The 27,427-nt window shown below is 43.6% G+C and overlaps 1 protein-coding gene, 1 long non-coding RNA gene and 2 other non-coding genes across 7 annotated transcripts; 2 read left to right on the top strand and 2 right to left on the bottom strand.

Annotated features, from left to right (window-relative positions):
- Nucleotides 1–1,852: 1,852 nt before the first annotated feature.
- Nucleotides 1,853–18,215, top strand: LOC106835444 (uncharacterized). 3 transcript variants are annotated; one of them, XR_011505127.1, is made up of 3 exons: nt 1,853–1,966; nt 6,170–6,407; nt 17,247–18,215. It is a non-coding gene; the product is annotated as an uncharacterized lncRNA (long non-coding RNA). The 3 variants fall into 3 exon arrangements; XR_011505126.1 differs by having other exon boundaries at nt 1,883–2,356; nt 17,247–17,861; XR_011505125.1 differs by having other exon boundaries at nt 1,883–2,186; nt 17,247–17,565.
- Nucleotides 2,239–2,344, bottom strand: TRNAL-CAA (transfer RNA leucine (anticodon CAA)). Its single transcript has 2 exons — nt 2,307–2,344; nt 2,239–2,284 (listed from the first exon to the last, which is right to left on the bottom strand). It is a non-coding gene; the product is annotated as a tRNA-Leu (tRNA).
- On the bottom strand, nt 8,271–26,989 carry TRIM27 (tripartite motif containing 27). Of its 2 annotated transcripts, XM_014847783.3 has the most exons (9): nt 25,958–26,737; nt 25,650–25,718; nt 24,669–24,764; nt 21,425–21,655; nt 15,129–15,151; nt 13,149–13,264; nt 12,988–13,020; nt 12,004–12,030; nt 8,271–9,936 (listed from the first exon to the last, which is right to left on the bottom strand). In XM_014847783.3, the coding sequence occupies exons 1-9, from the start codon at nt 26,375–26,377 to the stop codon at nt 9,341–9,343; spliced, it is 1,611 nt and encodes a 536-aa protein (XP_014703269.1). In that variant the 5' UTR covers nt 26,378–26,737; the 3' UTR covers nt 8,271–9,340. The 2 variants fall into 2 exon arrangements, with proteins under 2 accessions (XP_014703269.1, XP_014703270.1); XM_014847784.3 differs by lacking the exon at nt 25,650–25,718 and having other exon boundaries at nt 25,958–26,989.
- On the top strand, nt 18,814–18,920 carry LOC123288494 (U6 spliceosomal RNA). The gene has a single exon (XR_006532193.2). It is a non-coding gene; the product is annotated as a U6 spliceosomal RNA (small nuclear RNA).
- Nucleotides 26,990–27,427: the final 438 nt, after the last annotated feature.

Here is a 27,427-nt window from a genome sequence, read left to right as displayed (position 1 = left end):
ACAGGTTTTAAAAAAAACTATTTGTAAATTTATTTCAGCATTCCAGATTATCTTTAAATATGTGGTACTTTGAATTTTCTTTTGAACCAGTTTGAACATCTTACTGATTATTATACTATTTCATGAATTAAATAGTTTTTGACACATATTCATTTTTATTTGAATGGAAGTCATAATTTTACTTTTTACAAAAGAAAAAATCCTTTAACAATTTGGAACCAATTGAGGCATAAACACCAGTGGCAGAAACAAAATATCAGCTTTGTCACTGGTAAATGTAGACTGAAGAACATGGTTTGGATTTGAAGCTAGAATGAGCTTTCTCCACTCCTTCCCGTGTCTAGACCTGGAACCTAGTGGACACATTCACCCAGCAACTCTGTGAAGACACAAATACCCCTAAAAGCCACCAATGCAAAGGGCTAAGGGAGACCACAGAAGCACAGCTAAACATTAATGTCACCCAAAAGAGAAATGTGGATGGAAGAAAGCAAAAACTCTTACTCAGATTTCTTTTCCTACGGGGAGGGCAAACTACAAGTTCTTCCAGAATCTTCAGAGATACACTTGTCTGCTCCACTGAAAATGATTTTATGAGCGTAGTTGATGTATGTACACGCATATGATATATTCTGCCCTGCACATTTATATATTTAATAATAATAATAAAAACCTTGTGAGAATTAGTTTCATTTATCCTTCTTAAGCTTTTATATTTCATTTCGTATCTCTCCTAACCACAGTTAATTTAAGTACCGCAGAGAGCTGAGTCTGTTTGGTAGTACTGGAGACCATTTGGTTCTAAGCTATCGGAATTCAAAATGTGGTCTTTCCAATGGAGCACTTGGACCTTGTCCATGATGCACATCTCCTGAAAATTCTATTGTCAAATAAACCAGCCTTCTTTTCACCTGCCCAGTCTCTCATATTTTGACTATTAGGCTAAAATCAATAATCAAATAAGTACAGTCGTGAGTAGTTATACTGACAGAGAAATATATGGTCATGCAGACATGAATCTTCAATGGCTGGCATTAAACACTGTGTCTCAAGATCCAAGATTTATATTCTTCTCCTGAGAGAAAGGGAAATTTCGGAATGTGGTGTTTCTAAGGCAGAACCAAAGTCATTGAACTGGAATATAAGCAACACGAGGGCAGAAATTTATTTTATTTTCTTATTTTTTAAATTAAATCTAATTTTTTCTCCTATCCTATTCTATTTCATATTTTTATGCCACAGCCCCAGGACTGCATCGCCTGACAAATAATAAGCACTCATTAAATACTTGTTGGATGACCGATAATTAGAAATATCCTAAATGTTCAGCAAAAAAAAAAAAAAAAGTGGATAAATGGAGCAGGATATATCTATCCTGTGGAATGATTTGCGATATTTCCATTGTCAGGAAAAAGATTGTGTTCACATGGAAAGAGCCCAAGATATGTTAAGTAAAAAATGCGTCAGAGAACGTGTGTGGTATGACCACATTACTGTAAAAAATAAAATACTTACTTATAAATACATATATGCAAGTTCAGAGAAAGTAGAATTGTAAGAAATACGATAAAATATTGATGGTGGTTACATTTGGAGGAGGAAAGTATAGCTTTCATATTTTATTCAGGAGTTAAAATGGTACTCAATTTTGACAGAGGAGACAAAACAATAATTATCAGATGCCAACGTGAGTGCGAATGTGCATAATTTACAAAGGAAGTGTTCGAGAACTAGTCCCATGACTTTTGAAAACGCAGAAGAGGGCAGAGGATCTGTGCAGGGTTTATTTAGAGACGGCACTGCCGTGGGCCAGCCGGGGAGCGGGATTGGTGGGACAGTAATACCGGAAGCATTCAGGGAGGGCCCGGGTCCGGGACAAAGCGAGTGACCCGAGTGAAGGAGCAGAGAAGGCACCCGGCCACCGCACGCATTCTCCTCAAGCACCACAGGAGCGGGAACTACCCAGGTGCACAATTTTGCGGTTTCGAGGTTATCTCCCGATGCCTCAGCGTCACTAGCCTCTAGTAATCTCGGCTCTTAAGTGTCTTTGCCTCAAATCGTGAGGCTTCGAAGAAATATCGCGATGCTTCCGCTTTTAATCTTTTCGACAGCAGTCCCTGTGAGAAAATTTTAAAAGTCAGTTTTTAGCATCATGAGTTGGTAAATTGTTTATGCGTACTGTTCAGGTGGGTACAGTATTTGTTTTGGAAATTAGGGGAGGGAAAAAAAAAAAAACGATGTCAGAAGTGGGATTCGAACCCACGCCTCCACTCGGAGACCAGAATCCCCAGCGCGGGGAAGCGAAGCTTGAGTCTGGCGCCTTAGACCACTCGGCCATCCTGACACCCTGCGAAAAGTAGGTGATTTTTTCGGTAAAATAGATACCCAGAAGCAGCGGCTCTGTGACGTACACTCGAGGAAGTGTTGATATCAGTGTTGCCGGGTAACGGCCGGAGAGGGAAAAAGCCGCCTGTGGATTGAAGAGGAAGAATTTCGCGGGCGGAGAAAAAATGTTTATGCATAAAACTGGACACACTTCTCTCGGGGGCCTTACAACTGTCATCCCCATCTCGCGAAGGGAGTGCAAACACTTCCTGGGCCCAGACGGCCCATATTTCGGGAAGGAAGGAAAGGAAAGAACGAACATCGTTTTGCCTGGGTCGCTCCGTCGGTCCTGCAGCCTCTAATCCTCATCGAAATCTTGAGCGTGGTTAGCCTCGCTCTGGGGTTTCTTTCTTTTGGAGATAGTGAGGAACAACAACGAATCTAAAAAAAGACCCCGATTCAGTGGCATGGCCCCCTCGATCTCTATTTAGGTTCCTTTTCGTCCCCAGAACTGCCTTGCCACTCCTTGGGCAGTTTCTTTTGGGCTCCGAAAGCAACAGCTGGGGACAGCCTGGGGAAGTCCGTGTAGGGTCGACGGCTCCCGCCGGGGCGGGCGGGACAAGCCAGTGTCTGCTCCGGGGGGCTGACCCGTCCCGGGTCCAGAGAACCCCCTGGAGGGACCCGCTGGCCTCCCCACCGTCCCAGTCTCGCTCAGACGTTCCAAATTAAAAGTCTCCGTGGCGTCCATTGCCGGGGCGGGCATGACTGGCAGTTATTTTTAAGGGAGATGGCGGGGTGAGAATAAGGGGGACGAGCTGCATCTTTACAGCTTTCTCAGCTTTGCGCAAAGTAATCTGAGCTGTGGTCTGCAAGGCCCGAGGTCACATATTTCAATGAAGACTTGAGACTAAACAATAAGAACTTATTCCTCCAACGAGACTGAGAGCGTTCAGGGGTCAGGTAAACTGTGCTAAAATAACCTTTGTAGGCCCAGGGCGGCACCCGGCATGCATGGTAGGAGCTCAATAAATGTATTTGACTCGTTTCAACTGTTGGATTTTGGGCTAAGTTTAGAGAGTAGAAACATACACTTGTAAATTTTAAATAGATTTTGTCCAGATAGGTTATTTTCTGTACTTATTAACACACAAAGGTTTTCTTTTTTCTTTCTCTAAGGCAAAGGTTAGAGCTCTTTTCTGCATGAAGAGAAACAATTTGAGTTTCGGTATGCCCTAGCTTAGATTTCCAGACTTCCTTGGTTTCATAGTTTACTTTTGATAGTTAAAGAGAAAACGGGGAGTGAGAAGTACAGGGAACAATGGTTTCCTAATTTCCTTCCCTCCAAGATATGAGATTTGCTATATTTTCTGTCATATACTATAGTTCTATTTGAAGAAAGTTTCAGAAGTGATTCCTGACATGACAATTGTAACCTCTTCAAAATTTATTTTTTCCCCTAATTGTAAAGTACTGCAGATATCCCATATCAAACAAGTGTTGTTGAACATTAGATTATTTCTAATTTTTCATTTTCATGAGCAATGCTCTAAAGAACATCCTTGTGTAAATATTTTCAAATATCCGTAATTATTTCCTTAAATTTCGGTAAGTGGGATCACTAGATCAAAGTTTATTCAGCTCTTGATATATACTGTCCAACTGCCTACCAAAAAATTTAAAACAATTTAGATATCACAAACCTAACCAATAGAATACGATTAAACCTCAACAACAAAACATTTTAATGGGTGAAAAATGGTAAGGCATTGTTATACAGCTTTATGAGTGAGGATCAACATTCATGTTTAAAGGATTTTTGTCTTTCTTCCTCAGTAAATTGCTTACCAAGTTTTTATTGCAGTGTTTATCTTTCCTCATTGATTTGAAAACATTAAATAAAAGAGAACCCCTTGTGATAGTTTCTATTTACCAAGAACCCAGGCCTATCCTTGACTAACAAGAATCCCACTAAGTCCCTTAAACATTTAGTCAATTTCCATCTCATAGAAACTATGAGCTATGAAGTTAACCAAGTTCCCATATCAATCTTTGAAAACCAAACTGTGGCCCACATTTAGTGTCCTTGGGATGTTTTGTCCCATTTATGTCTCTTTCTTCCTTTATGGCATGCTAAATTCCTGGCATCTTTATTTTGTTTTAAATGGATTGAACTCCTTTCTCCAAAAGGTTATGTATAATTAAATATGTAAATATTTTTTCTATTTACTTACAATATTTATTGTACAATAGGACTCCCCAGAGGCCATTCTACACTTTTATGAAAACATCTTCTACAAAAGGGATTTTTAAAGGTCCAAAAATTTAAGAGTGGAGGCTAAAAAGAAAACAAGCTGACACTGGTGGTCTATCCCAATTTAAAAAACAGGATTTAATTATCAACCTTGAATCTCTTGACTGGTTCATGTGAAGCTCATTAAAACATCTGATTCTCTGATTTCAAGTCCAAGATTTACTTTAGAATACAGGGGTAGGGGTGGAAAATTGAGATGAGGCTATATTTGAAGTGGGATTGACCACTGATAGTTGTTGGGAGATGGTATGAGAGGGTTCACTGTGTATTTTTGTCATTTTTGTGTGTGCTTAGAGGTTTCCATAGTGAAGAGTTCACTACAGAGGGGGAAAATCACTCATAATCTCATCAAAAGCATGTGTTACTATTTTGGTATATCTCTTTCCAGTTCTTAAAAAAAAGCATAGGTTGAAAACCGTGAAATCTCTCTACACTAGAAGTTAATATCTTCTCTTTTTCTATTATATTCTTCTTGTGTATCACAAACCCCAAACTGGGTTTGGCCATCATATCCCATACTATTATCCAGGCAAATTAAGTATGCCCTCTGAATGAGAAATCTGGGAAAGAGATATGAGTGTACTTCAAAAAGGTTACCTTCAAATGCCTTGGTTTCATTTCAAACTTCAAATGCAAAATTAAGCAAATTCAGATCTGAGAAATTTAAACTTTCTCTCCAATAAGGAAAAAGGAATGTATCTGGGGCAATACTGTCACAGTGAAGTATTGGTTACACCCTTTGAAATCGAAGCTCCTTAATTAAGATCCTAGCAAAGCCTGTTCCCCTACAATAATCTACACTGGTTTGGTTGGCCTTTCTCATTATTCTTTGCAGACACCTTACACAGGAGGAATTCCTGGGTTAAAGGAGGTGCAAAGGTTTAGTGATTTAATTACACAAGTCAAAATTTATTGCAGGCCTGAGTGAGTGGGTCCCAGCCTTTCAGCTTCAAGAAAAAGGGCACTAAGGAAGAAATGAAGACCTAGGATTTCAGCTTCCTGTCACACCACCGTGGTCCACACGGAGGTCTCCCACAGCAGTGTTTCACTTACCCACAAATCGTCTTTTCTGCTCTCTACTTCTTTTTCATGTTATGTTTTTTCACCTCTTATTTGACTTTATGAACTTTTCCAAGGACAGAAGCTACATTCTCTCAATTCACCTCAGGAGTCAAGTTCAGCTGGGGCACCAACACTAGTTAATTGTATATTTCAAAGAATCATTGTCTTTCATTTGTGAAGAAGAGGCAACCCGCCCACCACCAGTACACTAAGAACTTTTTGAGTTTTGTTTTTTATTTTGCTGGGAGATGTGTGATTTCCATCTATACTCTTTGGCTGGGATCACAGATAACCTAAGGCATTAACAAATGGCTCATTTACTGTATGACAACTATTTGCTCTTAATTTCATAGTGCCTTTAAGTGTTAGGCAGTTATTTATCATGAGTATTCTCTATCTTCTCAATTGTACATCCAGGAGGGCAGAGGCCATGTTCACTTTCTTTTTATTCTTTGAACCTGTCTCTTCCAGTCCTTGTCTACTCTTGGGGAAGATGTTCTTCTTTGCCGGTCAGGCCAGTTTCAGGAAAAAACAGCAGCAAAAGAACTGGAGAATGAGGAGTTGTTGAAGCCTCAATACGTAGTTAAGAACTTCAGATATTCTGAGGAAAGAACCAGAGGAGCCAAAGGAATGCTACTGTGTCCCATGTCTGCTTTAAGGGGTTCAAATCCTGATTTGATGAATTCAAATGTTGCTTACCTTTCTGCAGGTGAGTAAATTTAGCATTGTTTACAAGTTCATGTAACTCATCCAAAATGGCAGGTTTTCAAAAATTTAAATATATATGAACCCACCACCCACAAGAACCAGAAGATAACCAATACCACATATCAACCTATGCCCTCCTCCTCTATCCCATCCTTCCCCACATCCCACTGGTAACCATGATCCTTTTGTTCATATTATGAAAAGGGTATCATAAGGTATATAGTCTTCTGAGACTTTTTTCACTCAGCATTGTTAGTAAAATTCACCATGTAATACATCCCCATTCAAATTGGAAGTCACTTTGTTGATTCCAACAAGGTTGCTTATCATTGCTCCAGCTGCTGCTGCTGTTAATAAAAATGCATTAAGATGGGGGACCAGCCTGGTGGCATAGTGGTTAAGTTCACGTGCTCTGCTTCTATGGCCAGGGGCTCGTAGGTTCGGATCCTGGGCGCAGACCTAGCACCACTCGTCAAGCCATGCTGTGGTGGCATTGTACATAAAATAGAGGATTGGCACAGATGTTAGTTCAGGGACAATCTTTCTCACACACAAAAAAGCATCCAGAGGCTGCTTGTTCCTAAAGCACTGGGTCTCCTGGGGATAAAGCAGACCCAGTGTGAGACCCTCTAAGCCTGGAGACAGCTCCATCACTCCAACAGCAAGGACCAACAGCAAGGATCAACATCCCAGGGACACATTTTCTTGGACTGTACAAGCAAGGTGCTCTCTTTGTGGGCCCTTATTCTCCTTGCCCCAATGGGCTAAGTTAAGTGAAACTGCAGTGTGACTTTGATTGGGATTCTTCACCCAATTTTCTAGTTGCAGATCCTTAAGTCTAGACTAGATAGTTAAAGGTAGGTATCCCAGGTCAATGGACTGGCATTCCAAGACTTCCAGTCTCTGCTCTGCCTTGCCATATGGGAAATCATAAGCCATGTACATTTTGGGGCAGGATATGGTATACGTGGTCAGGTGTTCCACCTCAGTTTGAATCATGGCTCTGCTGCTTCCAAGCTGTGCACTTTGGATAAATCATTTACCTTCTGTGCTTTGGTTCTCTCATCTGTAAAGCAAGGGCACTAGTACCCACTTTGTAGGGTGCTATGAACATTAAATTAAATAAGCTATTGTGCATAAAGCACTTCATACTATGTGCCAAGCACTGCTCTATGTCTGTGTTAGTACTATTTTACGTAATATATGTATGTCATCACATGTATTTATATCTAAGAGTATCCAGCAAAAGCTAACCTAGCCTCAGGGAAGTCCCTCTCTATAGCTCCTGGTTATATTATTCCCCTTAAAACCTAGTAAATAAATGAATTAATTCGGACACGATATCACCAATTCATGATTTTCAGCCACAGAACCTCAATGCCAGGTACAGGACTAAGTATAGATCATAAAATCTCGTCTTCTAAGGCCATGTCCAGAAGCAGAAAAGATCCAAATCCCTGGGAATGGAGCTGTTCTCACAGCCTGATTTTCATTTCTCAGCACGTGGCAACCTCTGTACAACCAAGGGCTTAGGCTGGTGATTCTGGGTTGGGAAGCAAGCTCTGGGCCCTCTGATCTATGCCGAGCATTGCTGCATTACCCCACTGCCAGTTAGAAAAAGGACTTGAGAGAACACTTTCCTAATAAAGTTACAGGATTAATCAATACAGAGCTATAGGCTGTGGACGTCCAACACTACTTTCTTGGCCCCATTAGAAAGTAGTCTTATTGTCCAGTTGGAAGTAAAATATTGGCCAGAATGGGATTCTCGACCCATGAGGAAATCAAACACCATTAACCATTTCCCCTCTCCTCCAACATCTATGAACCCAAACCTACTAAGACCCGGAAAACAACAACAATGTAAACAACATCCATACTCACTTTATTTTCAAACAGAGGGGCATGTACCCAAAGAGAAGCAGGACTAAGAACCATCACAGGAGCTTGCTCAAAGTAATCTGCCTTAGCCTTCTGACTTCAGAATGCCTAGTGATCCAAAGGCCATGGGAATGGAACTGCCCCTTGATGGTACACGCATTAGGAAGGTCAATTCCCTCATCCTCAAATAAGATGGATTAAAGGAGGCAAAAAGTAAATGAATCCCTGGAATTCTGCCCCAGAATCCTTCCAGGGATGGTGTATGACTGACTGTCAGTCCACAAATGGAGTGGGAGCGTATCTAGGGACAAGGGATGGTGTTGGGCAGAAAATTATCCTGGATGGTATGCATCCAGCACCAAGATACACCTTTCATTAGAATGAAGGGAGCTGACAAAGCCCTCAGCAAAGAGCACATTGATTAGAACATTATCTCATAACAGAGGTGGGGCCATTTCCCACCATTATTGGAAAATAACTGTAACTAATCAAAACACATATAGGCTTCTTTAATGGAGTTAATAAAACTATGGCAGATTGGGAATCAGGGGGGAGGTACTATTCCCAGAAGGAAAAACTGGGATAAAGGGAGCCATGCTAACAGGGCCTTGTAGTTCCACTCTAGGTTCCTAGAAAGAAGCCCCAGTCCAGAAATGACAGCAAATACCCATGATGACTATGTGGGGCTGAACCATAGGAAGCCAGGCTGAACCAAGGTGTTAAGTATCTTGAATGGCTCTCCAAATCCAAAGATTATCCATATTCTTTATCCCCTCCAGTAATGTGTGTAACACCAAAAAGTGTGAAAACACTGGAGGTGGAATCTGGTTTTTATTTCTGGGTAAATCTTGATACTTCTCATTACATCTCACAATTTTCATGGGAAGGGAGAGGATGGCAGAGAACATGGACATCCTGTCTCCACTGTAGTGGCATGGAAAGTGGTAAGGATATCCAGCTGTGATGGACAGGAAGTGGCAGGCAAGGCAACAAGATGCCTTATGCCTGGGGTAGGAGAATGGCCAACAGCCCTTTTGGCCTGAGTTCACCTCTTCAAGGGGAGGTCTCCATGGAGTGACCATGATTCCCAACATGGCCAGAAAACCCATCAATCCCACTCATGGGGCAGATGATCAGAGGAGCTGCGCTCTTCCCTCCCGAGTAACTCAGACTGAAGTAGGGCCGGACAGGCCCACAAAAGGTAGCATGAGAGAAAGTAAAGGTGTGACACCTCTCTGTCACGTTGTAGAAAGAGACCTCGCCAGCATCATAGTCCAAGAAAATCCCTACCCGCTGGAGAGGGGTCCGCAGGGGAAGGGCAGTCATTGGGGAGGTAAGAGCCCAGTATTCTTTCCCATACCACAAGGACACTGCCCAGAATCCATTCTGGGGGGCTGAGGTTACTCCACCTTTTCTGCACACCGAGTCTTCACAGACACCTATGGTCCACTTGGCTTTATCTCCCACCTCTACCTCCCAATAATGTCTCCCAGCGATGAAGCATGGAGAGCCCAAGACACAGGGAAACAGATTGAACCGCTCAGGGTTGTCGGGCAGGTCTTGCTGGAGGTAACTGTACCGCACTTGGCGCAGATTATCAGAGAGGATCAGGCTGGGGTAGGCCGTGTCTGGGTCCAGAGTCACATCCACTGCAAAGACAAAGAGGGAAAGAGGAGGGAAAGAGGAGGGTCAGCCAAGGGCCAGAAGAGCCCACTCTAGAACATCCAGCTTTTCTCCTACCTCCTTAACAAGAGTAAGAGCTCCCCAATATGGGCTGCATTCATCTTATGATGAAATACATCCTGAAATTGACATTCCAAAAATTACTGTTTGGATTAGCTGGTTACCTTTTTTAGGCAGGATATATTGAAAGTACTGAAATTCTGCCTCTATTTGCTTTCTTTCACATCTTATGCTACAATATCCATTATAAACTGAATTTGAGGTTGTCTTACATGTGTCCAATCCCTTAATCTGAAAGCCTCAGGAGCTGGAAGTTTCACAGAATTCAGACTATCATAGAATTTAGGCAGGCAGGGTGTAGCACAGCACTCTATAATCAAGTATCAATAGATGTGCGGTGAAAACACATGAATGTTCACACAGGATATGTTACATGGGATAAAGACTCTAAACAGTCTCACATAAATTCAGAGTTTTAGGACTTAGGAACTGTAGATAGAGTTTGGGAACATATACCAATTTGACCACCATTCAAATCACTCTTTTATATCCTCCATTCCATGGGATCTTTACTCAACACAACAAACCCTATTCATCTTCTTCTAATGTCCAGTGCAAGACCCACATCTTCCTCAAAAAGTAGTTGTTAACTAGCCCAAGCCATTACACTAGCCCTCTCTTAAATCCAAAACTGTGTATCACCCATGTCATGTATTCCAGTATTTGTATTACAGCAACTAGCAATCACGTGGTGTTTTCCTGCTTTAAAAGCACTGATATATATTCTCTCATTTGCTCTTCACATCTTGTTCATGAGGAAGAGTCCCAAACGTTATCCCTCCAACCCAAAGCTCAGGCAGGCTAAATGACTCCCACCAAAGGTTCATCACAGGCAACTGGTAGAGGTGATGCTCCGTTCTTGGTTCAAAAATCTGTCACAACAGTTGCCCATCTTTTTCTCTTATCAAGATTATATCTCATACCTTCAACCAGACACTAAACTCCAAGGGTAGTACAGTGTCTTACGCTCTTTTCTTCCCCCTACACTACCCTGTACACTGTTAGACAGTGAGGACATAAGCAAGATATTCAATTAGCATTTGTTGAAAGAATTAAATATGGATTACAGCCAGTGGACACCAATGAAAGAAGACCTGTTGTGGGGCCAGCCCCGTGGCCTAGCGGTTAAAGTTCTGTGCGCTCCGCTTCGGCGGCCCGGGTTCGCAGGTTCGGATCCCGGGTGCAGACCTACTCCACTCATCAGTCATGCTGTGGAGGCATCCCACATACAAAGTAGAGGAAGATTGGCACAGATGTTAGCTCAGGGCTAATGTTCCTCAAGCAAAAAAAAAAAGAGGAGGATTGGCAATGGATGTTAGCTCAGGATGAATCTTCTTCACACACACACAAAAAAAGACCTGTTGTATGTAGAATCTCTCTCTTCACGAAGAGGACTCCATGCAACAGAAGGTGGTCATGTGACTATGGAAAGTACACATCTCAGATTCAAGTACCTCTGGGATCACAGACTTACCCAATCTCTCTGAACCTTAGGTGAAGGTGAGGGTCAAGGAGTAGGGGAGTTTCAGGCCTCGCCCTGAGGCACAGAGATGCAATGACACAAGATTCCCAGACTCTCCCTGGCACTCAACAAAAGACTTGAGTTCAATCAATCTTTTTGGAAGGATGACTCTTTCTGAAAACCACACACTGCCCCCACGGCAGAGCTGTGTACTAACAGTGTTGTACTTTTTGGGAACTGCTGTTTCCACTCTATAAACCTTCACAGCACCTGAGCTTGATTTCCTCCTATTTCAAAGGTCCATGGCTCCAACTCTGAGGCATTTTAAGAGGCAAAGATATTATAAACACACAGAAAGAACCAATGTTTTTTTTTGGTTGCTGTTTATCATTTTTACACATGTAACCTAAAGGATTCAAATTTAGGCAATATCCAAAATCATTCACAGTGGTAGCTAGTTCATAAGGATTTTTACACCTTTTCCCATACGTTTTTGTCTCTTATCACCTACCTGAGTATAATTGAGCCTCTCTCAATTCTGAAAGAACAAAAGAGAAAAGAAGTTATGGAAATCATATGAGTATTTCCAGGAAATACCTAACTGAGGGAGCTTTAGAGTCATCATAAAACAGAGATCTCCATTAGACACCCCAGAACCCGTCATCAGCCATGCACTGATTTCTTCATACAGTGTATCATGCCATCATCCAGGCAAGAGCTTTAAGGGAAGAGGAATTGGGAACTTTGGGTAGAAGGATAACCACATGTCTGAGATTGGTAGCATATGACATCAAATGGAGCCAAAATCAAGGATTCCACCCTTCAGTGGGCCAGCTGGCTCTGCAGGAGGAAACACGGTTCCAAGTCTACATCATACACAACTCTTGGCTTCTGTAAGCCACCTCTATTGTAGGGACTGGGTGGCTCAAGTGACACCCACTACCATGCTAGGGCAAACAAGACCATTCACTTAAAAGGCACTTTACGGTCGACAGAGCATTTTCACAGATATGTTCTCAGTGAGCCTTTTCAGTGGCAGGAGAAGAGAAGGAAAATAAATGAGCGCCAGATCAAGGAAATTCATGTCTGAACTAACACTTCTGGTATTATCCATGGCATTAAGTGGAGCTTCTCTCTACTTGTTCTGCTTGTGTAGGACACGTGAGTGTCCCCTAAATATGTTGCTAAATGCCAAGAAAAGTATGTATCTGAAAAAATACAATGCAAATACAGTTTTAGCATACATACCACAGAAAATTATCAGAGATTATCCCCATAATCAGACTAAGAACTGAGTGCCTTTAGTTAAAAAGACTTCAAATTGAAACAAGAGGCTCTTAACTGAAAAAATGAACAAAACAAAAAGGAAGATATAAACTATGAGGGAAGGCTGGCCAGGGGGTACCACCCTTTCCCATTTTCCCACACTTAATGCAGATGTTCATCTTCCCAGGAAAACTTCAACATCAAAAACCCATTAAGCAGATAAATTTACCTTGGATTTTCTCCATATCTGACTGCATTTTTTCTAAGGGGAGAAAAGAAGATATTCAGTTTGCATCCCACTATCTGCCTGGAAAATATATTCTCTCAGGCAATACACAGATATTCAGAGTATAATCCATTTCCCCTCATGGATCCCTCTTTTCACATTACCTGTGAACTGCTTCAGACTCTCGGTCAAGAACAGACACTTTTGGGCAAAAATGTGGATTTTCTCTTGCAGATCTGGAGGTGTGATCCAGGGCTCAGGGATCCTGATTCTTTCAGCTCTAAGTTCAAAAAAAAAAACATGAGTGAATCCGTCTCCCAACTCTACCACCTTCCAGGGGCCAGGACAAAGCCTGGGCTAAACTGGCCAATACAGGTAGACAGTCTTTAAAAGCAGCCACTACAGCTTTTACCCTATTCTCCTCCTGGACTAGGATTCTCTAGACTAGAACAAAGGAGACATCTTACTCATTTTCATATCCCCCACAGCACCTAGCTCATGGCTTTCCAAATGGTATGTCCTCAAAAAGGTTTACTGAATTAAATTGACTATAAGGCTGACCTTGCCAGAAAGCAAGATTCCATGACAAAGTCCTTGATATTTATGGTGGGCAACGACCCAGAATCCTCGGGTTCCCAAAATGGTGAGAACGATATCTTCAGACAGATAGGTACTCTCTGGACAATACCCAATTACCTACCCCTGTCATGCAGTCAATGGCAAAAACAGATTGCTAGTTGCCTACCCAACACCCCTTCTCCCATCTTCCAAATTTTACTGGGTTCATGGCTGCCCAGTCTAGATGTGACCCTGTGACTGAGTTATGGCCAATGAGAAGAAAGAAGTGTCTCATAGTAATTGGGAAATCTGCTTAAAAAGGAATGTGATGTGACTTATCTCCTTGTTGCTGGTGGGCATTCTAGCAACTACCTTGGACTCTAAGAAGGAGGACCATATCTCAGAGACGGCAGAAGAGTGAACGGAAAGAAACCTGAGAGGCTGATGACCACTGGAGCCCCCATACCAGTCCTGGGCTACCTACTTACACATTTCTTATATGGTGATAAAAATTTTTATTATGTTTAAGCCTGAAGCCAATGTAGTTTTGGGTTTCCCATATCATATAGCCAAAACCCAACCCTTAATGACACAAAATGCTAGGATCTGCAGGATCTATCTCCTGATGTTAGGTCAGACCAGACTAGTGTCAAAAAGTAAAAGCAGCAAGTAAAGGCAGCAACTGCTGGGGTCATCTGGTGGGACTAGCACAAGCTCCAATTCATTTCCCTCCCAGGGGCACTCAACACAAGAATTGTGTCAACACAGTTCTATCCACATAGCCCTCCTAGCCAACCTACCCCATGTAAGAGGGCCCCCTCATCTCCTCAAATGTTCCCACATAGTCAAGCTGTATTTCCTCTAGCAGGTTTTCACCATTCAGGATTTTAATCAGCTTCAAAGTTTAGCTCCCTCAAAGTCAGTCTCCACGCCGGTGGGCACTCCTGGACCAAACATGTTCCCAAGGCTTATTCCGTTTGCCTTTGCCATCTGCCCTGCAAACACAACTTAGCCTTGGCTTCTTGCCCACTCTGAGCTCTCCCTGCTCTGCCAGGTCCCAACTCTCAGGGAACTCTTCCTCACTTTCTATCTGATGATACAGTAGAGAAATAAAGAGAACAGCCAGGATCCAGGTAACTCATCGCTAATTCTACAACTCTAAGCTGGTCACACTTCTCTTAGGCCATGCTTTCCCCATTACAGAAAAAGAGAGAGAGAGAGGAGAGAAAGGATTCCGAAATGCTTTAGAAGCAATAACCCTAAGATACCCTTGCACTTTGCCCAAGTCCCTGTAAGTCTCCACCTTCTCCATAGAAGTGTCCTCGTAAATCAGCAGCATCCTCCCAAATGAGGCCCCTACTCCACCCCCTCATCCTCACACTGTTAAGTAACTCCTGAGTTTTACTGAGAAGAGCTGTGGTCTGTCTAGCTCTTTGCACACTAGTGACTCAGTTCAGGGACAGGCAGATATGTGTCAATCTGTTAAGATGTCCATCTCAAGCTGTGGGCTGCTTTCAGGATTTATAAGTATGAGGGAAATAGTCTTCCCGTGCTTGATTTAACACTGAGGAGAGAGAAAACTGTACCTGCTCAATGTGTCCCCGATGTCCTACAAGAGAGAGGAAAAGGATAACCATGAGAAGTCATTCATAACTTCAGTTTTCTTTCACAGAAGTTAGCAGAAAACCCAACTATGGGCTGGCCCTCCTGGGAGAAACCAGGGAGACAAGGAACACAACTCACAGTCAAGGAGCTAAAAATCAGACAGAGGAACTGGGATGCACACTGTTTGGTACATGAGCACTTCCTATGTCCTCCTGGACTATTAGTCAAGGATCTCATGACTTCAAGTTTACTAGCTCAAGCATCCCACCGTTGGAACACAACTGCATATTTGTCTAGCTTGCTTTCTTTGACTTTTTACTGTGAAATAATTTCAAATACACAGAAAATCTGCTAGTACAAAGAGCTCCTGTATACTCTTTTCCCAGACTTACCAGATGATTATAAACATATTGATCTTCAGAATCATGAGAGATCCTTGTTTACATTATATTCCTTTACCCCTTTAGACTTCTGGGTGGGTTTCCTAAGAACAAGTACATTTTCTTACATAACTACAGTGCAGTTACCAAACTCAGGAAGTTAAACATTGATACATTTATCTAACCCACAGTCCAGATTCTAATTTAATCAACTGTCTTAATAATGTTCTTTACAGCTAGTCCCCTCCCTCCTCAGGTAATCCAGGATCCTTCATTGCAGTTAGTTATCATGACATGTATCTTTAATCTGCCACAGTTCCTTAGCATTGATTTGTCTTTCGTGACACTGATATTGGCTTAATACAGGCTAGTTATTTTATAGAATGTCCCTCCATTTGGGTTTGTCAGATATTCCCCTCAAGCCCTCCTGATTAAATTCAGGCTGTATCATCTTTGACTAGTTTATGTTGTGTCCTCCTAAAGGTACATGATATTCCCCTGCCACTTAGTGGTGACATTTTGATCACTATATAGCTACTATTTTTCCTTTTATAATTAATAATTAGCCTAAAAGTGATACTTTGAAATTATGTTAATATTCTAATTGTTATCAAACTTCCCCCCTTAGATTTCACATCCATCGATAATTATTGTCTGAATTAATTTTTACAATAATGGTTGCCAAATGGTTATTTTTATTTATTTTTTTTAAATTATTTTTCCTTTTTCTCCCAAAGCGCCCCAGTACACAGTTGTCTATTATTTTTTTTAGTTGTGGGTCCTTCTAGTTGTGGCATGTGGGATGCCACCTCAGCATGGCTTGATGAGCAGTGCCATGTCTGCACCCAGGATTTGAACTGGCAAAACCCTTGGCTGCCGAAGCAGAGCATGCAAACTTAACCACTCAGCCATGGAGGCAGCTCCTTAAATGGTTATTTTCTAACTTCAAAATTCCTCCCATATTACTTAGTCAACATTCTATTAGAAGGACAAATTCTGTCTTCTTACTTACTATTTGTATGGACTCATGGATTCTTATTCAATGAATTGTAATTTTCTGGTTTATACTTGCAGTGTTGCCTTTGGAAAAATAAGCAGATACATGTATTTTCCAACTATCTCTTTTCTTACACAGAAAGTAGTATACTTTATATTTTGCGCTTCGGTTTTTTCACTTAACAATACATCCTGCAAACCACGCTATATCCTTTCATAAGTATCTTCCTTATTCTTTTTTACAGTTGCATAGCATTCCATTCCATGTGGGTGCACGTGCATAACTGATTTAACTAATCTTCTAGGTTTGGAAGTTGAGTTGTTTCCAATATTTTGCAATTATAAACAAACGTTACATTTGTAACATCAAGTAACCTTGCACATAGCTATTTTTGTACATATTTTCATACTCAGGAATTATCTTCAAGGTAAATTCCTAGAAGGATTCTTGGTCAAAGTCTAACTGCATATGTAGTTTTGTTAAATACTGCCAAATGATTTGCATTCTCACTAAGGTTGTCTCTTCCATATCTTTGCTAACAGTGCATTGAATTAAGAAAATTTTGCTATTTTCTTAGACAGGATATTTTAGTGTGCTTTTAACCTGCATCTCTTATTATTAAAAGAAGATAAGTACAATAGAACTTTTTTCACAAGTTCATGGTCCAATTTTATATTTCTTTTGCAACTTGTTTGTTCATGTCTTTTTTTTTTTTTTTTTAGGAAGATCAGCCCTGAGCTAACATCTGCTGCCAATCCTCCTCTTTTTGCTGAAGCAGACTGGCCCTGAGCTAACATCTGTGCCCATCTTCCTCCACCTTATATGTGGGATGCCTGCCACAGCAGGGCTTGATGAGTGGTGCCATGTCTGCACTCGGGATCCAAATCGGCAGACCCTGGGCCACCAAGGCAGAAATGTGCAAATTCAACTGCTGCACCACCAGGCTGGCCCCAGTGTTCATGTCTTTTGATCATTTGTCTACAGAATGTCTTTTCCCTCCTCTCAATTTTTAAAAGTTCTTAATACATTATTTCTATTAGCGATATTTGTTGCAATATGTTCTTTGAATTTGACAGTGGTCTTCTGACTGGTTACAATGTGGTTGTGTTCTTTCCTTTAACTGCTTTAATTATACAAGCTTTGTAATATGTTTTAACATCTAATAGGGCCAGTTCCTACCTCATAGCTCTTCTTTCTCAGTGTTGCCTAGCTATTCTTATGTGCTTATTTTTCTATCTGAACTTTACTATCAATTTGTCTGGCTCCAGAAAAAAAATGTGTTGTATTTTTAATTGGGATTGCATTTAAGTTTATAAATTAACTTATGAAGAACTGACACCCTGACGATGTTGAGATGTCTAAGAACAAGGGATGTCTTTTTCTTAGCTCAAGCCTATTTTGTATCTTTCAGAAGCGTTTTATAATTGTCTCCTCACAGGCTTTCATACATTTCTTATAAGTTTATTTAAGTTTCCTAGGCATTTTATCTTTTTTTTTTTGTAACTGGAAATGAGGTATTCTTTTCTAATATGTCTTCCAGTGGCTGTTATCTGTGCAAACAAAGGCTGCTCATCTCTGTATGCTAATCTTATATCCTACTGCCTTGCTGAATTCTTTAATTACTTTCATCACTGATGCTTTATTTTACAATTATGTTTCATATCTTCTCCAAATAAGATCAACTTCTTTTCTAACTCTTATGCTTATAATCGTTTTCTCGTATCTAACTAAATTGGTTAAACCTCCAATGCAATGTAAACAGAGGTAGACAATAGTGGGCATCGTGGCCAGATCCTCATCTCAGTGAGAATGCCTCCAATATTTCCCCAGTAAGTAAGATTCAGCTTGCTTTTCGAATGACTTCCACCATAACCACTCTTTGATAATGATCAAGACCCTCTCCCCCATGGAGTCAATGAGCTCTCTTCCTTTCCCCACTTTCCTCATCATCCAGTTTTGATTTCATTGTCCACCTGCTCAAACGTACTCTTGCAAATACTTTCTACCTTAAAAAAAATGTTTTGGGGCCAGCCTGGTGGTGCAGTGGTTAAGTTCGCACATTCCGCTTCGGCAGCCTGGGTTTGGATCCTTGGTACGGACCTATGCACCGCTTGTCAAGCCATGCTGTGGTAGGCATCCCACATACAAAGTAGAGGAAGATGGGCACAGATGTTAGCTCAGGGCCAGCCTTCCTCAGCAAAAAGAGGAGGATTGGCGGCAGATGTTAACTCAGGGCTAATCTTCCTCAAAAAAAAAATAATAATCAAATAATAAGTTTTAAAACCTCTACTACTCACTTTGGCAACAGATATTCTCAAATTGGAACCATGTATGGATGTTTAGCACGGCCCCTGCACACAGATAATGCATCAATTGGTGAAGCATTTCATATTATTAATGGTCTTAGCCGCGCTATTTACAAAATAGCCAAAAGGTAGAAACAAACCAAATGTCCATCAACCCATGAATGTATAAACAAAATGTGGTATATATCCACACAATGGAGTATTATTCAGCCGTAAAAAAATGAAGTTCTGATATGTGCTACAACAAGGATAAACCTTGAAAAAAGTATGCCAAGTGAAAGCAGCCAGACACAAAAAGGCCACATATTGTATAAGTCCACTTATATCAAATATCCAGAACAGGTAAACCCAGAGACACATAGCAGATTAGTGATTGCCAGCAGGTAGAAAAGAATAAAGAGTGACTGTTAATGGGTCTGAAGTCTCCTTTTGAGGTGATGAAAGTGTTCTGGAACTACATAGCTATGATGGTTGCACTGAGTTGCACACTTCGAAATGGTTGAAATGGTGAATGTATGTTATGTATATTTTATCACAATAAAAAAAACAAGAAATGAAACAAAAACATCAAGTCCATCTTGCAAAGCCCTAATCCTGGATGAGCCCAACTACCTGTTTTCCCTGTGCCTGCACCAAAGCACTCATGGCCTGAGAAAACAAAGCAGATGTGAAAGTCACACAACAGGGCAGACCGGTCCCAATGTAAACTGACATTCACTGACCATTCCTACTATGTCTCACGAACCAACTGGCTTTCCCACACTCTTTGAAACAATAATGTCAGAACTTTCCCATGTTCTTCAAAGCTCATATTTTCCCTAACCCCTGCTCAAAGGCAGCAGACGATCCTGCTTTCCAACTTTAAACGAGAACAAAAGCCACGAGGTTTTGCTACCACACCTCACAACCTGCCTGCATCTACCTTCCCCCACCCTCCTTTCTTCCCATACAACAGAGGATCTTCCAAAAGTAACTCCAGCACACATGCCTTAGTTCCCTTTCCTTCTGCCTTCTCAGGAATAGCACGTTAGTGATTAGCTCAACATCCTTACAGCTTCAGTGATTTTCCTCACCTGGATCCTTACAACACAGGCTCTCCTCCCACATAGTCTTATAAAATATGTTTAGCCAGTTTCTTTAAGCATCCCCTCCCCATGAAGGCCCACAATGCTACCTCATCTCCAAGGATTTTCTTACATCTCCTCCACAGACTTACTTCTTGAAATAGTCATCTACTCTTGAAATCTCCATTCACCCTACCCAGTCACAACTCTCACCAACGTGGCTTCTGCCTGAATTGTTCCACTGTGGCCATTCTACTTAAGGTCATCAATGATGCCCATGTTTTAAACTAAATGGATATCAGCCCTCATATTATTTCACCGCAACTGCATAAGACTCTGTTGTCTACTCCCTTCTTCCTGAAACATTCTTCCTTCCTGCTCACATTCTGCCTCTCTGGTCAACTGTTCCTTTTGCAAGCTCTTCCTTCTCTCCTTGGCAATTAAATATTGGCGTTCATTAAGGCTCAAAACTAGGCCTTCTTCTCATTAGTCTAAAGCAGGAGTCGGTAAACTTTTTCTCAAAAGGCCAGACAGTAAATATTTTCAGTGTTATGGGCCATACAGTTGCTGTTGTAACTACTCAACTCTGCTGTTGTAGTGGAGACGTAACGATAGGTAATATATAACGAATGAGCATGGCTATGTTCCAACAAAAATGTATGGACAACGAAATTTGAATTTTATATAATTTCATGTATCATGAAATAACATTCTTCTGAATGTTAACATTTTTTCCTAACCATTTAAAACTGTAAAAACCATACTTAGCTCACAAGACCCACAGAAAAAGGTGGTGGGCCATAATTTGCTGACTCTTGACCTATCCCATCTTCCCTTTTTTAATGGTACTTATACTTGTTTGTCCACTTCTTTATTGTCTGATCTTGACATTAGGAGATAAATTTCAGGAGAGCTTATTCACCACTTAATCCCAGTGCCTAGAATGGTGCCTGACCCAGAACACACAATTCATATGCACCGAATGAACAAATGACAGACAGGCCGTAGCTCATTCCCTGTGGTCTTGCCAGGTGAGATCTACTGCAGCTTAACCACCTGCACTAGCAAGGTGAAATCACAGGACTGCTTGGGCTGACAGCTCCAGCTCAGTGCTTGCTGTTTCGTGGCTATGGTAAAGCACATGTATGTGTTAAAGCTACAGTATCCTGAAGTGAAGAGCGTCTTTAAATGGCATGTGGGCCAAATTCCTCATTTCATAATGAGCAAATGAGGCCCAGAGAGGTCAAGAGCCTTGCCTGTGATCACACCATTTGTTAGTGCAGGACAGGCCTGGACATTAGGTTTTTCCCTTTGCCCTTTCCAAGAGTCAACACAACTGACTGATCCAAGTCATGTCAACCAGAGCTTCTAGTGTACATGTTTTCCCTCCAAATTGCCAAATAGAGAGCTTGGCAAGTCCCTGGTTCTCCCACAGAGTTAACAAGGGAGTAGGGCCCTGGACACTTCCTGGCAAAGAGAGAAAGGAGGCTTTTTAGCAGAAGCATCCTGACAGGGCACTCTAAGCCTTACCTGCAGGAGCTCCCTGGTGGGCTGCTGCTGCTTCTCTTCTAGCTGGGCAATCAGGCTGCTGAGGTGGGAGATGTTGCAGGAGAACTGGGTGATGGCGCCATTGATGCTGTTGTAGATGGCCAAGTCCAGCTCCTCCAGGCGGGCCAGGAGGCGATACTCATGCTCCTTCAAGGAGTGATACAGCTGCTCAAACTCCCAAACAATCTTCTCCCTCTCCATCTGGGTCAGGCTCTGTGCAGATGACAGGGAAGGGCAGTGAAACGAGGAGACTCACTTCTAGAGCCTTTCACATCCCCTCCCCTGACTACCCACCAAAAGACTTCATCATTTCACCCCAGTGTACTCAAACAAGCACCTTTTCCACTCACTCATTTTTTCCAGTCATTAGTGACTAGATATATAATGGCCAGGAACTGAATTACCCCAGCGATAATTAAGACACGGTCTCCGCCTTCAAAGAACTCAGTCAAAGTGAGAGGTTCATGTGATACATGTAATCATGGATGGATAATTAAGGATAAGGTGACAGCCTGCAGAGGGAGAAGCTGGTACATCCTTCACAGAAGCAATGTTCAGAGTCTTGCAGGATGAACAGGAGTTCACCATGACTTCAAAGAGCAGGTCAGCTTTCCAAGCAGAAGAAATGTCATGGGCAAAGGAGTGGGGAGACAAGACAAACGGTTCTGTTTGGCTGCAGCACATGAGTGCTGAGGGAAGTGGCCAGAAAAGGTAAGAAGAGATCAGAGCAGATCTTGCCTGGCAGGCTAATGGGCAAGGACTTTATTGCAACTGGGAGCAACAAAAGACTGTCACACACAGAAGTGACACGGTTAGGTCAGCTATGTGCTCTGTGGAGGATGGTCTGGAACACTTAAGCAGAATTTCTACAGCAATCCTCGCGTAATAACTTTCACCAGTTCCCTTAGGCAATTCACATGTAACCCACAGCCTCTATCTGGCCTTCAAAGGTGTTCATCAACTGCCCTATCCCACTGGCTTTGGGCGTGGTTCCCTCTTGGAGCAGATTTGCTTGCCAAAGCTTGTCTGCCCCTTCCTTCTGTACCCCACCTCCCACTGACCGGATTCTATTAACACTTTGTACTAAACAAAGGGTCAGCAAACTCCCTTGGAGTAAAGCTTTATTGGGACATAGCCACACTTATCATTTACACATTGTTCCTCGCTGCTTTTGAGCTACAAGAGCAGAGTTGAGTAATTGTGACAGAGATGATATGGGCCAAAAAACCAAAAATATTTACTATCTGGTCCTTTATAGAAAGTTTGCTGACACTTGTTCCAAACTCATCTCCTCCTGAGAACCTTCCCCAACTAACCATCCCTCTAACCACCCTTCTTAAGCATTTACTGTGCAACATAGTGATGCACACATACCTTTATTTGTAAATCCTTTTCATAAGCTCATACTTCTCAGCTGGATAAGTCTTTCAAAGGTATAAACGATACAATATAATCTTAGAAATGGAAAATTAAAGCTGAAAGAGATCTTAAACATCAACTAATTTGGTGTTTCTCAATGGCGGTGCTGCTGGCACCCTGGTAGGGAGAATTCTGCCTGGCATGGGACTGTTTCTTGCATTGCAGGACATTCAGCAGCCCTGCCCCACCCTCCCCAATCAATTGATTCCTCAAGTGACAACCAAAGAAACACCCACACACCATTGGAGGGGAGGAGAGAGTGGTGCTAGCCTTGCTGAAGAACCACAAATTTAGTCCAACCTACCCACTTCGCAGATGAGGAAACCGAGGCCCAGAGAGGCTGTATTACCCTCTCTATCTATCCAAGTGGCTAGTGTCAGAGCCAAGAAGTATGTCAGGTGCCCTGATTCTGAGAGAAAGGCTGTCTCCCTTCTTTGACAATCTTCCCACAGAGGATACAGTTGTGCATAATGGTCTGAGTCCATTCAGGCTCACTGAGAAGATTCTCCATCCATCAGATCTATTTTCAAGCAAGGGGATCTGACGTCACAGCAGGTTGTGTGAGCAGAACAAGTGGTGGGATCTGAGGGCATCACGGGAATAAGTTCCACGTCCCAAAGTTCTTGACTACACTCTGGCCAGAACTGACAAAATTTCTCACAAGACAATGCTAGTCTAAGAGTTTGCTTTTTAGATGCAAATACCTCTAATAGGTAGGAATTTGTAGTATTTTATTTATTGTTCAAAAAATGAGGCTTAAAAACCTAGGTGGTGAAGATATAAGTATTATGTTATAAAAGCCTCTGCGCTTTTTGGTTTTTTGAAACAAAACTCCCAAATGTACCTATCATAAATTAGTACATCAGCCACTTGCTAAGGCCTTAGGAAACTAGAGGAAGGGAACAAAGCAAGAAGTTCAGAACTAGGGGCCGGCCCCATGGCCAAGTGGTTAAGTTTTTTTGTTTTTTTTTTTTTGAGGAAGATTAGCCCTGAGCTAACTGCTGCCAATCTTCCTCTTTTTGCTAAGTAAGACTGGCCCTGAGCTAACATCCGTGCCCATCTTCCTCTATTTTATATATGTGGGATGCCTACCACAGCATGGCTTTTTGCCAAGCAGTGCCATGTCCGCACCCAGGATCCGAACTGGCAAACCCTGGGCCACCGAAGTGAAATGTGCGCACTTAACAGCTGCGCCACCCGGCCGGCCCCCAAGTCGTTAAGTTTGTACGCTCTGCTTCGACAGCCCAGGGTTTCACCAGTTTGAGTCCTGGGCAGGGACATGGCACCGCTCATCAGGCCATGCTGAGGTGGCATCCCACATGCCCCAACTAGAAGGACCTACAACTAAAAATGCACAACTATGTATGGGGGGCTTTGGGAGAAAAAGGAAAAATAAAAAAGACAAAAAAAAAAAGTTCAGAACTCAAGTGTCGTTAAGAAAGCTAACACCCCACTGAGAAGCAACAGCGGGCCTTATGCAAAGCCACTGTCAGCAACTGTCTGCAGAATGGTACCAAAGGAGGCTAACTGTATCCAAGAATTATACCTATATCAGCTCTGATCTACACAAAGCTAGCAGGTTAAATTTTTGATAGGTCAGATCTCCAGGGGTTCCAATCGCGATCTTCTATCCTTTCCCCAAAAATGTGGGAATCCCTTCGTTCTCCAAGTGAGTTCCCAACTGCCATATGGGGTTGTTCTACCTGCCCCAAGAAGTTCTAGGTGACCTGGCTAGAAAAGGTTAAGGGAAGTAACAGCCTCATAAAGAAGGAGTGACCAGCAATCTGTGAATTCCAATGACCCTTACCAAGAGTTCAGCTCGTGCCTGCTCCCCCTGTGCCCGACGCCTCTTCTTTAAGTCTTTCACTCGTTTTAGGTGGTCCAGCTGGTTATGGATTTGCTCCTGAGAACAAAAACAGTTAAGCAGTTCAAGATTAGGCAGACCCTAACATTAGCATGGCTATTCTGCTTATCACACATGCAACTCACATGTCAAGTCGGTGGTTAGAGCTTGTCCCTGGACCACACTGTTATCACCAGAGCACAGGGGCCACTACACCTCTCCTTTGGCAGTTAGTGTGTATCTTAAACAGTGGGTCACCTACTTGCCCTTGGAAGGATACTGTGCAGCTTAGTGGAAAGATGATTGGACTAGGAAGCTTAAAGCTAAGTTGTAGCTCTTCCACAGACGCATAGTGAGAAACTGACTTATTTTCCTCATATGTGACATGGGCAAACACCACCTTCCCAACTACTCAAGGGTTATCATCAGTGTGAGTAAACTAATACATGAGAAAGCACGGTAAAAGTTAAGTTTACTAATTAGGCATGAATGTACTCACACTTAAACATGTACATATTCCCGCAGCCCTCAAATATCTAAATAACACCACATCACGCACTCTTTGAATGCTGCCTTACAACTGTTTCATATTGAATACTTTGTTTCCACGTTATTGCTTAGCTGGGCGAGTCTGTTGGTCCAACAGTTCACAAAGAGCTCCACACATTTTATTTCACTTAATCTTCACAATAACTATTTTATCTCCTATGAGTTTCAGAGCGGTTAAATGACTCAAACAGGAAAGAGCTCTGTTCTTTCCGTGAGCTTCCAGAACAGGATGGAGAACAGGGAAGTACCGAGGAAATGCTTATAGACTAGGTGATGAGCATCTGCTCGATGTGTATACAGACAGTTGCGGTGCGAGTGTGTTTTGTCTGAGATCTAGGAGCCAACAGGAGTAAGAGAGTCTCTGTATCTTGTCGATGTGTACGTGGTTTTACTCACATCTTTTATACAGTCAAAGGGGTCTCCAGGGGCCGTCTTTATGCATAATGTGCTCGTGAGCCGGCAAACCTAGGGGCACATAAGGAGAGTGGGGGTGGGGAGACTTCTGGCTTCCTCATCAGCTACAGGTTTTCCTCCCAAATCTGAGTGCCGAGGCTCTGGAGCGGACAGAGAGGAAATGACGGCTGGGAACCACACGTCCGGCTCAGCCATTTTCTAGGCGGAAAAAAGGAAGCCCCTTTGGCTCGCTCTTCCCTTTGTCCGACTCGCGCTCCTGCCCCTCCCCGGCCCGCGCGCCCGGCCCTCACCTTGAAGCCCTCCACCGCCTCCTCGAGCGGCAGCACGCTGTGGCCGCGGTGCTCGCGGGAGCGGTCGCACACCACGCAGATGGGCATCTGGTCCTCCTCGCAGTACAGCTTCAGGGGCTCGCGGTGTTTCTCGCACACGCCCATCTCGCCTCCGGGCCCCGACGGCCGCTCGGTGCGCAACTGCTTCACCAGCTGGGTCACGTTGGCCAGGTGCCGGTTGGGCCGCATGTGCCGCTGCGGGAAGGTCTCCCGGCACTGCGGGCACGACACGTTGGTCTCCGCCGCGCCCCAGCAGCGGGCGAGGCAAGCGCAACAGATGTTGTGGCCGCAGTCGAGCATCATGGGCTCGGCAAAGTACTGCAGGCACACGGGGCAGGTGGTCTCCTGCTGCAAGCACTCGGCCACGCTCCCAGAGGCCATGGCGCGGGCCCGCGGGGGCGCACGGGCATGGGCCCCGGCGCCCAGCTCTGAGCGGAGCCCAACTCTGCCGCGCTCCCTCCCGTTCGCTGCTTCCGGGCGGCGCCGGGAGGCGAGCGGCGCTGACGGAGGGCGGCGCCTCCCGGGCCCGGATCCCAGACGCGCCCGCGCGCTCGAACCGGGCAGCGGGGCCCGGCCGAGGGAGCGTGGGGACCCCGCGGCCCCGCCGAGCGCAGCGGCTGCGCGAAGGAGGCTCCGCCGCTCGGGCTCGCGGAGCCGGGCGCTCGGGGCGCGCAAGACAACGTGGCCGCGGCCGAGCGGATCCCGGCGGCCGCGCAGATCCCACCCCGGCGCGAGCGGAAGGGGCGGCTCGGGGGGCGGGGCTTGGCCCGGGCCTCCCGCGCGCCGCCGGGTTTACTGGCTTCTGGTCCCTAGTGTTTCCTCCCCCGGAGGACGGTGGCGGCCCGGTTATCCGCCCTTGGGCAGAATGCTCGGAGCACGAGCCGCGGGAGCGGTGTAGGAGGCAGGCGGTGTCCGCGGGGCGCGGCGGTGACAGCGTAGCCCCTGCCTGCGCGCTCCCGGCCCACCGCCGAGTTTCGGCGGCCCTGGACCGCTAGTCTTTTGTTGGGTTTCCTGTCAGGTGCCTAGGCCTTGGCCAGACGAGAGAAAGGTGGCTTTGTGTTGCTATGGGAGGAGACATCTGGCCTCTCCAGGAGGCTGGAGGGATGGGGGTGGCCGACGGAGCCCCATCCGGTCAGTGAGGCGCTTTATTAAACCCCATTTACAGACAGTCGCAATTTTGTTTCAAAAAAGAAAGGCTTTGTTATCAGACTGCAACATTTCTGTAGGACAGAAACTAAGTGAGACAAGCCCTACTTGATACTTCCTACTGTGCCGAAGCAAATTGGTTTCCCATTCTGAGCCTCAGTTTACTCTCTGGTGAAATGGGAATAATTATACTCCAGCAAGGAGGGAGATTTCATTACATCTTTTACTTTTTTAACCATAAGGAAATTATCCATTAAATAATAAAATACCCAGTGCATAGAGTTG

The sequence above is a fragment of the Equus asinus genome, chromosome 8 (assembly GCF_041296235.1).
Source record: "Equus asinus isolate D_3611 breed Donkey chromosome 8, EquAss-T2T_v2, whole genome shotgun sequence".
Taxonomy (NCBI): Eukaryota; Metazoa; Chordata; class Mammalia; order Perissodactyla; family Equidae; genus Equus; species Equus asinus.
The sequence above is the reverse complement of the archived record's forward strand: the minus strand, read 5'-3'. Positions and strand labels throughout refer to the sequence as shown.

Excerpts from the sequence above, each read along its gene's own strand:
- TRIM27 (XM_014847783.3), bottom strand. The coding sequence starts at position 26,377 with ATGGCCTCTGGGAGCGTGGCCGAGTGCTTGCAGCAGGAGACCACCTGC. Across the intron at positions 21,656-24,668 it reads AGGCACGAGCTGAACTCTTG|AGCCTGACCCAGATGGAGAG; the intron begins GTAAGGGTCATT and ends TCATCTGCACAG. Across the intron at positions 12,031-12,987 it reads AGATATGGAGAAAATCCAAG|AATTGAGAGAGGCTCAATTA; the intron begins GTAAATTTATCT and ends TTGTTCTTTCAG.